We start from the raw sequence: 15194 nt of genomic DNA on the forward strand, positions 1-15194 counted from the left end.
CAGGATAGAATTGTCCTTGGAGATCTGAATGTAAAGGATGGTCAGAGTTATGAAAAAATCTTATGTAACATGCATAATGAACTAATTGAACGACGGTGCCAAAGATTAATATCTAGATCAGGAATAAGAAATTTAATAGACCATAAGTTTCTGTCCAACAAATTAAGATGAGAATCAGCAGCTGAACACCAGACAGGAGAACAATACTCAAAAGAAGGTAGAATGAAAGAATCAAAACACTTCTTCGGAATAGATTGATCACCGAAAATCGTGTAAGACTTTCTCAATAAGCCAATTTTTTGTGCAATTGAAGAAGACACACACCTAATGTGTTTCTCAAAAGTAAATTTGCTGTCGAGAATCACACCTAAAATTTTAAAAGTCATACAAATTTAAAGAAACATTATCAATACTGAGATCCGGATGTTGAGGAGCCACCGTCCTTGACCTACTTACAATCATACTTTGAGTTTTGTTAGGATTCAGCTTCATAGCCCATAATTTGCACCATGCACTAATTTTAGCTAAATCTCTATTAAGGGATTCACCAACCCCAGATCTACATTCAGGGGATGGAATTGATGCAAAGAGAGTAGCCTCATCTGCATATGCAACAAGCTTGTTTTCTAAGCCAAACCACATGTCATGTGTATATAGTATGAAAAGTAATGGGCCAAGAACACTACCCTGTGGAACACCAGATATCACATTCCTATACTCACTAGGGTGCCCATCAACCACAACTCTGAGATCGAAAAGCTAAACTAGTAAGTTTAGCCTCAGGAAAACATGAATGAGGAAGTTCAAGTTTTTCATTACTCTGTTTACTGTCAAAAACATCAGCCAGAAGGGTTGCCTTTTCCTTTGGACAGTGAGTGACTGAACCATCTGGAGGAACTGTTGCATCTACACCAAAGAGTGCAGATTTAAGGGTAGACCACCATTTATGTTCCCGAGTTGTACCAGAAAGGGTTTCTTTTATGGTTAAATTGTACTCCTTTTCAGTTGAGGCATAAACTCTCTGAGCAAAAGCTCGAAGCTGAGTATAGTTGTTCCAGGTCAAATCTGATCTGTTACCCTTCCAAAGGTGATAGGCTTCCTGCTTCTCCAAATAAGGGCGTCTACAATTATCATTGAACCACGGTTTTCCTTCACTCGGTACCTTAGCACACAAGAAGGGATACGCCTTTCAATTATGTTGACTAGATTCTCATTCAAAGGGACAACAGGATCTACACTACTATATAATTGTGACCAATTCAAGCACAAAAGATCATGCAAAATCCCATTACAGTCTGCTTGGGATTTCATATAAATTTTACAAGAGTATGATATATCAGGGACAGGCTGCTCAGTCTTCACTACTAATGAAATCAAGGCATGATCAGATGTCCCGACTGGAGAACCAACCTTACTAGTTATAACGCCAGGGGAGTCAGTGTATACGAGGTCCAAGCAATTACCAGACCTGTGAGTAGCTTCATTTATGATTTCCTCACAGCCTGATTCAGAGGCAAAGTCTAAAGCTCTTAAGCCATGGCGATCGGTAGGAGAGATAGAACTTAACCACCCCCATGGTGAGCATTAAAATCCCCAACAAAAACAAAAGAAGCCTTTCTATCATCTTCTTGTATCTTAGCCATAATGGTAAGAAGACAATCGAAGATAGAATCATCCATGTCTGCATTCCGGTAGATCGAACACAAATAAAAGTTATTATGCCTGCCACAAACTTTTATTACCTGAATCTCATGACATCCACATTGATAGTATAGGGGTGATCCTTTCTCTAGGTGGGACACCTTTTATCAATCTTGCTCCTCTGTTTTTTATGTTTTGTAATTTCTTAAGTTGCACTTTTGGTAAATTGTAATAGACAGAGTTGCAGTAGTCAATCCTGGTAATAACACAGTTTATCACAAGTTTCTTTACAGAATATTTATCCAGGTACTTTTTTATAATCCCAATATTTCTTAGATGATAACCAGCAGTTTTTATTACATTTTTTATTTGGGCATTTAGAGACAGGTTACAGTCAAGAAATACACCTAAATCTCGAACTTTACTAGATATTAGCACCGAGTCATTATTTATGTTCAGTTGAATATCACCCAAGTTTCTCACGCTGTTTCTCTTACCCAGCACCATGAATTCAGTTTTGTTCTCATTTAATTTTAGTTGTTTAAATGTCATCCTTTCTCTAACACTATCAATGATTCGGTTTATTGTTTCAGTAGTGTCATCTACTGTATATCATTTATGGAAAAGTAAAATTGTGTCACCCACAAATAGTTTGAACTTCACACCATGCCAATGTAGTATTTCCGATAGACCAATAGTATGGATGCAGAATAAGATTGGACCAAGTACACTCCCCTGGGATATTCCTCTGTTTAAGGGTTCATGTTATGAATAAGAGTTTCCAATTTGTACACAGTAATTTCTACCAACAAAGTACAGTAGTCTTTTAGGTATTCGAAAGCTTGATCTTCAACGCCGATGGACCATAGATCATTTAGTAGCAGTTCACGAACAACTGTATCAAAAGCAGTACTGAGATCGAGTAATATTAAAATACCACATTTATTTTCATCCATCATTTCCAGCATATTTACAACAGAGCAGATAGCTGTTTCCACATAGAATAGTTTTCTGTCAAGCAGATTGGTTGTCAGGCAAAGCTTCTATTACTTCTTAGTGACTGACTAGTTGTTCAAGAATTACGTATTCCAGCACTTTTGAAACAAAGGATAGATTCGAAATAGGTCTACTGTATATGAGCTCAATTCCTGGTAGTGTAGTGCATTTTTCAGAACTGGTGTGACTACAGCCATTTTCTCAGATTTGGGAAACTTACATCCATCAATGCTTGCATTTGCTATTCTCATTATCATTTTGGCTAGGATAGAAAAGTTTCTCTTTCCAACTACTTCAGATATTGGCATAGGATCGATCGCGCATTTTGTTTTCTTTGCTTCTTGGTAATCCTGGTGATGTCATCTTGTGTTATGTTGTTAAATCTTATTAATTTTGTCTGTGTGCCTGGTATATCACCAATCTGATGTTGAGTAGTTACATATGACTTGTTTATATTTTCAATTTTGTTTTTAAAGAATACTAGAAAATGATTTGCTAGTTCCTGGTCACTGTATCCATCAGGTAGCTTCTTTTCTTTTACATTTCCTATTATACCATTGACGAGACGATATAACTTATTTATGTACGTTGCTGCTTCGAGGATCTTTCTTTAAAAGTACAGTATTCTCTTTTTTTCCTTCTTAGCGGGTAGTTATATTGACACAGTTTTGTATTCTACCCAAGTACTTTCAGTTTTTAACCTATTCCACTATCTTTCTTTAAGTCTTTTTTTCCCTCTTTTTCACTAAAGTCTCTCCATCAAACGAAGATTTGTCTTTTACAGTTATAGTCTTTTTCATCGGTGGGCACAAGGTATCACATTCACTTTTACTCACTTTATTATTAAGTGGTCGTAAGACAGTTAACACACTTGGCTGCCAACAGACGTTGGTCATCATGATCACAGGGAATGTTGATAGCATCATTCATTTTCTTTGCAACTTCTTCAATAAATACGGTGGAATGTTTCTGTAGAGGTAGAATAAACGTAATAAGTTTATGTAGTGGGGATACAGTATAGTACATTTCTCTTCAACTTTTATATGATACAATATTATTCATGTCATCACTTGAAACTAAGTCCAACTTATGCCCAGGTAAAGTAGTTGTACAGTCAACATTATTCACTAGTCGATATGATTCTAATAACTCACTAAATGCTAAAGCGTCATGATTTGATGCGTCGTCCATCCAAAAATTGAACTCTCCACAGATAACTAATTAGTTTTTCTCCATGATAATCATCTCAATGAGAGCACCGAATTCTTCAAAAAAGATACAGTACAAGTGTTTGTACTCGGAGGTTTGTAGATTGTTACAAAGGATATTTTTCTGTTTTTTTGTGTAAAGTTTATTTCCATGTATTCAAAGCTTGTTACACTAGTTCTTTTCAACATTTTGAGATTTGGGTAACTTTCATGAATAAAGAGTCCGTCAACCCCACCAGACATACCTTCTCTCAGTATGTGAAAGAAGGTGTGTGTGGGGGGGTGTCATTTCAGTGATCTTTGCCTTGTCCAAGTTATTTAACCACATTTGAGATAAAGCTAATACTGTATGTCTAAATATTTCTCATTTATCTATTCTTGAATTTGAATAGTCTTATTACCTACAGATTGTATATTTACATAGCCACAGTTTATGACATTCTTAGTAACCATGATCAGTATTTTCTGCAAGTCTTTTCAATTCCAAGTCATAAGCTTTGCAGTCTCTAGAATTTACTATGTGGTTACTTGGTTTGTTTAACTTTGTGCAGTTTATACACTTTGACAATTGCGAATTACACTCCTTGGTGGAATGTTTTCCTGAACATTTCCCACAGACTTAATAATCATTCTTAGACTTGCAATCTTTTTCAAGATGTCCATACCTCTGACAGTGGTAATATAATATCTCCTCTGACTAACACACAAAGGTGGGAGGAGTTTAGCGGACGAGGAAGAGCGGAAAGACTGAGATAGAAGACAGTTGGGAGGCGATCTTATGCCGGACACCCTTCAACCCCCGAGACCCGGGTAGAGCTACATTGGCCTTAGGAGGGTTTTGGGTGCCTAAGACACGGTCTAGGATGGTGTCTTTGCTTTCTTGAGGGGTCGTTTCCAGATCCAGTGACCCATTAAGGGCCCTCGTGATAGCCAAAACCTGCCAAAAGGTGTATTCCGACTCCCTATGGTCTTCGTCCGAAGCCGAGCTGGCAGCGAAATCTTCATCCTCCACAGAGGTCTCACCCCGGGGTGGGTCGCAGTCGTTAACAGGAAGACTGACTCGGATCCTAGACCCCTCTCAGGGGTTCTGAGTCCTGGAGTAGAACTTGGAAATTGTCTTAAGAGACCTTAGATTCCCTTCTAGGAGGGAATAAAGGCTCTAAGGTAGAAGGTTTTGAAGTGACCTTCTCAGAAGGAAGAGAACGAGGAGCTGAAGGTGAGGCTATGTTCTCTCCTTGAAGTCTTTCCATTTGTGATGGGAGGGAAGAGTCCGACACCGACTCTTCCCTCTGGTTGCCTCTAGCACCGGTGGATGAGGCATCAAGGGGCCGAGACGATAATGGAACCTCAGGGGAGGATTCTACTCTATGAGTCCTGACCAGAGTCAGCTTGGCTCTTGTTAAAGAGACCTTATCAGGAAATCCCCTCTTCCTCTTCAGGGGGGAAGCAGTCGTAGTCATAAGTCCCGGATCAGCTGAAACTGCTGGGGCTTCTGACAGACGTTTCAGAAGCAACAGGGTGGAGACTCGAGATACCGCCCTAACCAGGGTGTTAAACCACAACGTTGAACCACGGCTGCTTACTCATCGAAGCACTCTCTGCGAGATCCCCGAAGGGAAAGAGGTGGAAAAGTCCTATGGCGGTATCTCCTCACTAGACGCTGACGACTTCAGGACTGTAAGAGTCGACTCCCTTCTATAGGCTGGCAGCTTAGGAATCCTGAAGCCCTGCAACTTGCTCTCTCCCTCCTTCCCCGGCTGTTGCAATGTTACGCGTTTGCGGGGAGAGGAGTGAGGCGATGGAGAACGATCATGAGTAATCCTACCTTTCTTGGAGGCCACAACCATCTTCTCATGCCAGAGCAGGAGGTCGCTGACAACGCGTTGGAGAGCAACGAGAAAACTCGTGCTCTAGACACGACGATCGATGGTAGAAGATTGATAAGAGGGAGTGTTCCCACGTTGCAGAGCGATACCGAGGTAATGTGGGGTTGATCACTACCACTGCACAAGAGGCAGGACGGTTTGAAGATGATCCTTTAGAAGGCGACTCACGCGTCGCTGGGCGAGAAGGTTGAACAGGTGAGCGAACGCGTTCCACTGAAGCGACGCGATGGTTTAAAAACTATGGGCGAACATTGGTTCGTTGGATGATCGAGCGTTTCGAGACGGAGAAGGTCTACGCGACTCATGAATACGTTGAGGCGAACGGCACCGAATGGGTGATCGCTGACAAGCAATTGAACGTTGTCGAGCAGGTGATCGTTGCCAAGCAGGCGATTGTTGAGAAGCAGGTGAACAATGACGGGCCGGTAAATGCTGTCGAGCAGGAGAACGCTGCCGAGCAGGTGAACGCTTACGAGCAGGCGAACACTGCAGCACATGGGAACGGTGATGGGCAGGTGAACATGACTAGGCAGGTGAACATGACTGAGCAGGCGACCGTTGACAGGCCGGCGATTTCCGACGAGAAAGTGATTCCTGCATTGTTGGTGATTCTATCGTAGTGAATGATTCATGAGTGAACGAACACTTACGAGGAGTATGAGACATTCGATATTGATGGTCAGACAATTTACACGTTGGAATAGGCGATTCACGTGTAACTCCATGTTTACGTGGTGCACGAGAAGTCGCTCGTTGACGTTGGTCAGGCGACTGACGAGCTAGACGTGTTGGTATAGACGTAGCTTGATGACGATGGTCGGGCGATTCAAGAGTTGAAAGCACCGGAAAAGACGATTAACGGGTAACAGACCGTACCGGTGGTACACGAGTAATCGCTCGTTGAAGATGGTCAGACGGAACGGGTATGATGACGATGGTAGGAGATTCACGCTCTGCTGGACGATGGAGAGACTGTCGAGTAGGAGAATGTTGGGCAAGAGCCTGGCGAGACGTAGAATAACAAGAAGAGGTCGGAGATGGAGGTGAATGTCTAACAATCTCTTCCAAAGAAGAAGACTGAGGAGGAGTGGAGGCAAAGAGATGCCTCTTGGCTGAGGGAACAGAACTACACAGATAAGGCAAGGTCACCTGCCGCCGACGCGACGATGAAGGAGTGTGGGATCAGCAGGCTGATTGACAGCAGGCCTCCGAAGAGGAGTCTCTATGTGAGACCCTTTACTATGAAGGGAAACACTCATCGGAGAGTCATGCCTCAGACTTTGCTCTCCCCCAAGAGGGATGTTCATCAGGGGAAGGAGAGACCTCAGCGGTGGAAGATGGTGAAGCGGACACAGCCGCAGGATCAAAAGGTGGAATAGCTGACGAGCTCTCCAACACAACAGCGTCAACAACGGACAAAGAGTCAACGTCCAAAGATAACTCAGCACCCCGGTGCAGAAATTACAGCAACACCTCCTTAGAAGGATCACCGGGCAAACCCAATGACGGCCACTGCTGTAAAAGAGGAGAAAGAGAGACAGCCTCACTTGGGGACAGAGCCATGGCAACCCCATTAGGGGAGGTTGCACCGTCTCTCGAGGACTGAGGTTGGCCGGGAGTTAAATGGCCTACGCTACTACTCGTCAGCTCCCCGGAGGAAGCCGTCCGAGTAGGAGCTTCAGAGGAACATTGGGAGATGGAGGAAGAAGCCTTGGGTTTCATCAGCTTCGAAGCAACCTTCAAAGGGGAAGAATCCCGCTTAGACTACTACTTCCGCCTACGCCCATACCTTTCTCATTGGGAGGAGGACCACTCCTGACACTCAAAACACTTGTTATCAATATCACAGCGCTGTCCTCTGCAGACAGGGCAAAGGCTATGGGGATCAGTTTCCACAGCAGACACGAACTTCCCGCAGGTGCGGCCTTCAGTTCCCGTACAAGTCCGCATGGCAGTAGATAAACACAGCACACACACTCATACACTGAAAAGAAAAAGCAAAACCAGATTAATGGCAGTCCACAAATTGGAGAGGATGAAGGTCAGTGACAACCGCACTCTGTCCGAGCCCAAAAGTAAAGCGAGCGCAATCACAGGTGTGTGAGTGGGAGGGGTAGCAGGCTACCACGTTAGCCGCCGCTAACTAGTCGGATGGGTAATTAATCCTTGCCAAATTTTAATGGCTTGTCCTTTCAGCTTTCGCAAAAAGTATACCCCTATAAATAGCGTTGGTTTGTATTCCAGTTACGGAACAATTTAATAATATTTTGACCATTGTCAAAATGAGTAATATTTGACCATGGTTTAAATGAGTAATATTTGACAATGGCCAAAATGAGTAATATTTGACCATGGTCAAAATGAGTAATATTTGACCATGGTCAAAATGAGTAATATTTGACCATGGTCAAAATGAGTAATATTTGACCATGGTCAAAATGAGTAATATTTGACCATAGTCTAAATGAGTAATATTTGACCATAGTCTAAATGAGTAATATTTGACCATGGTCAAAATGAGTAATATTTGACCATGGTCAAAATGAGTAATATTTGACCATGGTCAAAATGCGTAATATTTGACCATGGTCAAAATAAGTAATATTTGACCATGGGCAAAATAAGTAATATTTGACCATGGTCAAAATGAGTAATATTTGACCATGGTCAAAATTAGTAATATTTTGAACATGTGGTCAGAGAGTAAAATTTTAAACATTGACATTCAATCTTCACCTATACTGTACAGCAACACTATCCAAAACATCCCACACAAGTTGAACACAGCTTTATGGAGGCGAAATATCTGTTAGACAACCTGAAAACATACCCAAGGCCAAATATCCTGAGTATAACTTCTATCATAAAGTAAGTAGAGAAGGCAAGCGAGCAGTATTCTAATGGGTCATTTTTCTCATGAGGGTTGAAGAGATCCACAAACAAGATGATCATATCCACCAAAATCAATATGGACGTCAAAAGCCTCACAGCAAAGTGTTCGACAAATCTGCGAGTTCGCCACTGCATGTAACTGTAAATTTTGAAAGAATGTATAAGTATAATGCAATGCCTGGTTTTTTTTTCTTATACAAATTACAGCCCAAGAGCTGGTAGAAACGTTGCTCTTTATGCAATATGTTTTTTATACTAATTACAGCACCAGAGCATGTAGGAAAGTTGCCACTTTGCCATAAAACAAATTAAAGTTAAGCTATTTCTTTCTTAAATGGAATTTGATAAAATTAAAAAGTACATCAAATTCCAAAGCACTCACTAAAGATTGCAACCAGGTATAGGAGGATTAGACGGATCTACGAAGCCCATCTCCACTTCGATCTCATGTTGATCAGCATCATATTCCAAGAACTTTGTCGTTCTTTGGATTACCTGTTGGTGTGAAAGAAACAGTCAGGTCATTCCCCCAATTTCCTTTAAAATATAAATATTGTACTGTGCATTTGAGGCTAGGCTTTGCTTTACTAAACAATAATCAGGTTAATCCAAGCAAAGTGAAGGTGCTGCTTGAAAAGAAAAAAAAAATTATCACGCTTTTCTTAATTTGGGTGATGTGACGGCAGTCCTTGGTGCAAAAGAAAAAATAAAATTATTCATAGTTAAGTGGTGTCACTTTATGAATGGTGATAGGTTCTTCTAATGAGGGTACCAACAATTATAGGTAAAATCCTTTTCACTAAATTGAAGATAATGTTTCATAGAAAGGACAACTAGGTCACAAAAATTATTTTTAAGTGATACTCTCATAAAACTCTGTTAATCAAGTCCTCTCTAGTTCAGGTGGAGGTGATGCTTTGCAGAAATGGTATAAGTATTTTATAGTATAAAAAAACGCAGGTAATACCATAAAAGGCAAAGTGACAAATATGACTCCTCACCAAAATGAGGGCTCGGTTCAAAAAGAAATTGTGACAACCATTAATTTCTCACTTGAAAGATCTACTTTTTTCAAATAAAGGAGGGGACAAGGATGACAATAATGTCCCAAAATAATCTTTTTAATTGAGTGGAGGTGATTTTCTCAATAGTCATGACATTTATTTTTCTTTCAAGGGACCTGGATATAAACTGAAATATCAGAATCAGGACAAAAAGTGCCCGTTTGATTACATTAAACGATTATCTAAGGGATGAACAACAAAGCTTTTAATTTTGACAAAGGTCGAAAGATTAATGGGAAAAAAATATTTAATGCTAAAATCAGACCTGAAAAACGGACAAGACAGATCTATTAATTACATTATATAAAGGATCAAGTGTTCTCAACTAATTAATCATATACACGGGCAATTTCATTATCATCCCTCACTTGAATTTCATGAGAGAGAGAGAGAGAGAGAGAGAGAGAGAGAGAGAGAGAGAGAGAGAGAGAGAGAGAGAGAGAGAGAGAGAGAGAGAGATCCTTTTCAGACCTGTTTCTGTTCATCCTCTCCTTCTTCCCCTTCTTCAGCCGGACCTGTTCCGTTCGGACTGATTTCTTCTCCCATTTCCTTTTCTTTGAGACCCATGTCGCTGATCTGGATGATTTCGTAGGAGCTTCTGTAGAGATTAAAAAAAAAAACTGTCTTTTAGGTATTTGCATATTTATTTCCATCTTCATTTTACTTCTAGTTTTCCTTTCCTTCTATAATTTTTTCCTTTTCTTTTTTTAGTAAACAACATACATCAACTTTTGTACAAGGTTTCATAGTATACTGTTTTCTTATATATTCACACAACTTCCATGTGCAACATGACACATCAAGTTTGCAACTAGAGTTATAAGCGTTTCAAATTTGTCCAAAAAGATGGAAATTAAGACAGAACCGAAAGGGTGGTCCTGGGTGGACATAAAAACTTAGCCAGTAAGACCATTAAGTACATCTTAAGTTCTGGCCATGTCACATTTATTGGGAAAAATAAATATTAATTTAGATTAAATAATTTAGGCAGGGATGCCATTCAGTTCGAAAATGCAACGCAAGGGGGGGGGGCAGCAATACTGTAAACAGATAACAATGGTAATCATAACAACCCTTAATGGATGAAAAATGGTCAAATAATCAGAATAAGTATTTTTCTACCATTACTAGACTGAGTTTATGAATTGGGCCTCAAGGTCAGGCTCTTGAGCTTAAGAGGCTATTTAGTGACCATGCCATATGCTACCTTAGGGGCCGGGCATAGTTAACTCGCAATCAATCAATCTTTGGACACCAAGATGGAAGAAAGGCTTAACTGTAGGGAAGGGGCATAGTTAACTCATAATCAATCAATCAATCGAAGTTAAAAGGCAAGATGGAAGAAAGGCAAATGGAACGGAAGTATAGTGAATAGCTAAAATGGGAGCGCATGAAGCGGTCGAGGGGACGCTGCAGTCACTAAGCAATGCTTACAGATAAATAAATTTACAACACTGAGTCCCCGTCATAAATTGTCTCCGTAATAACAATACCCAGGTTACAGCAGAAGTTTTTTTTATTATTCCACTATTGCTTACGAACATTTATGGATATAAATGTGGCAATAAAACATCAAGAACGAGGTGAATCTTCGATGAAACGTGAAAATGCGAAGACATGTTTACTATTCGACAGCCGTCGAGACAAATAACCTTCTTCGTCCGGCTGTTGTTTCAGACACTTCAAAGAGTTATGTGCAACTGCCGTAGACTTTTTTTCCCAAATATTACCAATAAACTGCTTTATGAATACATAGTACAGTATGTACAGTATATCATGTATTTGGTTTTCTTTATATTTCCACGTATGGATATCCCATTAACAGGAGGCATGTTTAGCAAGAGATGAATAATAATAATAATAATAATAATAATAATAATAATAATAATAATAATAATAATAATAATAATAATAATAATAATAAACCATTCAAGTATCAAATCTAGATTTGGGTCACCTGAAGATCCGCCATCCCGCTTCATGTGGTCCTTGACTAGTAATATGGTTGTGTGCCTTTGATAATCAATATTAAATAAAAAATAAGTATAAGGAATGGATAATATTTGGCCGTTTTAGATTGTCTTCAGAGGTTGGCTTATATCGCGTATCTCTAGAGTGAACGAATTGGAGAGAAAAAAAAGAAAGAAGTCAGGACAACCTATCTAAAAAGACTACGTTTGACTGAAACAGCTTTCATGGGGAAAAATATGTGCTTCATACTTGCAAACAAATCTAGTAACGATAGGTAGCCCTGGAATTACTACAGAAAACGATGAATCGTGTTATATAAAGATAATGCATAGCTGCAAGAAAGACCTATTAAATTCTTAACTGCAACAATTCACGTGGCATGACAGATTTTCTAAAAATACCGTTGAAAAGTTAAGTGAACATACTGCTGCACAATATCCTTTGTAAATAAATTCATGTTGTAGGTTTTATAGTAAGTTTCAACAAATAACTGTCAATTTATGATTTGGTATTTTTACTAAACTTTACTATCACGAGAATAGTTACAGATGGTTTCAAATTATTGGAACCAAGATATATGTCTACTGAAGGTTCCGGATCTTTCAAATATCCGGCCCCAAGCTCCCACTAGACGTCCGAAAGATTGAAGGCTTTCAAGAGGAAAATGAAGACTTTCAATGTGAACTAAACAATAAAAGAGTAATGTGCAATATGAAATGCTGAATGCCTTGAAATGTATACAATAAAATGAATTATGAAAGGCCCTGTAGAGAGTATGAATCCCTTGCAGTCTAGGACCCGAAAAGCAGCCCTTTAAGTAAAGAGCTTCGCTAGGGGTAGCGGATCTTCAGGTGATCCAACGATTTTTTTTAAAGTATATTGAATTTTTGTCTTTTAAAATTAAGAAATGTATTCTAGTTGGCAGTACAACACGGGTAATATATATATATATATATATATATATATATATATATATATATATATATATATATATATATATATATATATATATATATATATATATATATATATTTCTACCTCATACTTGGGATCGAACGCTAGCCACTTCTAATGAAAGGCCAGGTCGAAACCAACCATGCCACGAGAGCCCATAAAAGGAAATCTGAACCTGACCCTAATCTAGCTGTCCGAGGATTTACCTGGTGAGACATCAGTCTCTTTACCAGCGAGTTTTACCAGATTTCCCCGGGCCACCACGTGACACAATTGGTAGTAATTCATTCGAATTACCCCTAATGAGTCAATATGGATAAATATCAACACAACATCGTGTTCAAATAGAAATAAATTTCTACCTCATACTTGGGATCGAACGCTAGCCACTTCTAATGAAAGGCCAGGTCGAAACCAACCATGCCACGAGAGCCCATAAAAGGAAATCTGAACCTGACCCTAATCTAGCTGTCCGAGGATTTACCTGGTGAAACTCGCTGGTAAAGAGACTGCTGTCTCACCAGGTAAATCCTCGGACAGCTAGATTAGGGTCAGGTTCAAATTTCCTTTTATGGGCTCTCGTGGCATGGTTGGTTTCGACCTGGCCTTTCATTAGAAGTGGCTAGCGTTCGATCCCAAGTATGAGGTAGAAATTTATTTCTATTTGAACACGATGTTGTGTTGATGTTTATCCATATATATATATATATATATATATATATATATAGAGAGAGAGAGAGAGAGAGAGAGAGAGAGAGAGAGAGAGAGAGAGAGAGAGAGAGAGAGAGAGAGAGAGAGAGAGAGAGAATGGAGGGGGGGATATTATGTTAATAAGGGAAAGTGTCTTAACTTCACTGTCAAGGACATGAATAGATCGGTTACGCTAGTTGGTTAAAAGGGTTAGAATCCAAGTATCTGGAATCCCATGTCTTGTCGATTCAATCCTACGCATTGAACGGAAAATCTTAATACTTATAACTTGGCCTTGTTGCTCTTTACTCTACGTTCACGTTGACTTTCGCCGTTTGTCAGAAAGAAACTAGACGGTGGAAAAAAAAAAAAAAAAAAAAAAAAAAAAAAAAAAAAAAAAAAAAAAAAAAAAAAATCTACCTTCCCATCTCCACCTCGTAAACTTTCGCATTAAAATGATCCTACGGAGCCCAGACGGACTTCCGGGGGGAAAGTGTCATAACAAAGACAATGAAACATGCTTTAATACGCTCGACCCAACACCGCACAGCAACTTTTACGTTATCCTATTAGCGAGAAGTTCAAAGAAACTTTGAATTTTCACGAGGTCTCGATCGTAAAAAGGGATACGGAGCTACCCCGTCCATTTCATATTTAAACATTTTTCTTATCACCTTCATAATGTCCGGTTCGACTTACTTTCTGTCAAAGGACCGCTAAAGATTTATGCACGGGGAATATCACAGTCCATAATAACAATAGTAATATGATTAATAATAATAACTTCAGCAAAGAAGAGTTGAAAAAGATTAAAAATAAATTAATATTAGCTAATTATATCCTAGTTTTTCTGATTTTAAAAGTCGAAATATCCGAATACGGTAATGTAATTTGCAATATGTCTCAGCAATTCTTATGTTTCCAGTTCTTTAATAAAAAGTGTGATCGGTGAAACGTCAATTCTTGTTTTATAATTTGTGTGATCGAAACGTCAATCCAAATTGCAGTCTTTTTCCCGTTCCGAAAGTAGTGATAAAACTACTCACCAGATATCCTTGCCCTGAAGTCAAAAGATGAAATCCCTAAGCTTGAGACCTTCCTTGGATACAAGTATACAGGAAACAAAATAATGAAAACTGATCCTATCCACGTCTATACCTATTTTATACCATTTTTTTCAGTGTCTTCACAAACATATATAACTAAGATATGGAAGCAGGATTGTTTATAGAGGATATTAAGGGCATTGAACGTAATATAGACAGTGAACCCGCATCCCGTCAGTCATCAACATGATAGTCTATTAACACCATCCAATCTTAGTCATATTCAAACAAACGATATATCGGGACACTCTTATATCAATATGTGTCACAAGAATGTTCCATCCCACCAGGAATGTCCTTAGAAAATTTAGACCTACATTATATATGTATGTATATATATATACAAATTTCATGGTATGGATAGGGAAAGAGTTGTTCAAATTGTCCTTTTTTATTATTCCCAACGTTTCGTGATTCTTAATCACATTGTCCAGGGCTAAAAATAAAACATATACAAAAGAATTAAGAAACAGTTAAAAATTTTTTACAAATTCATTCAAAACTATAAAAACAGTTAAAATGAATAAATAAATATATATACATCAGACAAAGTAGTGAAACCAACCTCGCAGAAGCGTAGTGAGAAACTGTATGCCAACAAGAGTTAGAAAATAAACAAAAGAAAACTATGACAAATACAACTGAATAGTCATTACATGTAATGCCTGTAGGGGTTAGTCAATTCATGATATGACTGATAATTCTAGTCATTTCGCAAAATGACTGATTTATGGTCATTTTTGTTACACCATATGGCTGTTATACTTTAGGCAAAGTGTGAATTAG

The 15194-nt window shown here is 39.0% G+C and overlaps 1 protein-coding gene across 3 annotated transcripts in view; it reads right to left on the reverse strand.

The window, feature by feature from the left end:
* LOC137648868 (phosphatidylinositol 3,4,5-trisphosphate 3-phosphatase TPTE2-like) overlaps positions 1-15194 on the reverse strand; it is a 270530-nt gene that overhangs the window by 31502 nt on the left and 223834 nt on the right. For all 3 annotated transcript variants that reach the window (XM_068382035.1, XM_068382036.1, XM_068382034.1), the window contains 3 exons: positions 10159-10285; positions 9006-9118; positions 8562-8762 (listed from right to left, as the gene is read on the reverse strand). In XM_068382035.1, the coding sequence (XP_068238136.1) occupies positions 8562-8762; positions 9006-9118; positions 10159-10285 (441 nt within the window). The remainder of the gene's footprint in view (positions 1-8561; positions 8763-9005; positions 9119-10158; positions 10286-15194) is intronic.

Source organism: Palaemon carinicauda, chromosome 10 (genome assembly GCF_036898095.1).
Source record: "Palaemon carinicauda isolate YSFRI2023 chromosome 10, ASM3689809v2, whole genome shotgun sequence".
NCBI classification, from domain to species: Eukaryota; Metazoa; Arthropoda; class Malacostraca; order Decapoda; family Palaemonidae; genus Palaemon; species Palaemon carinicauda.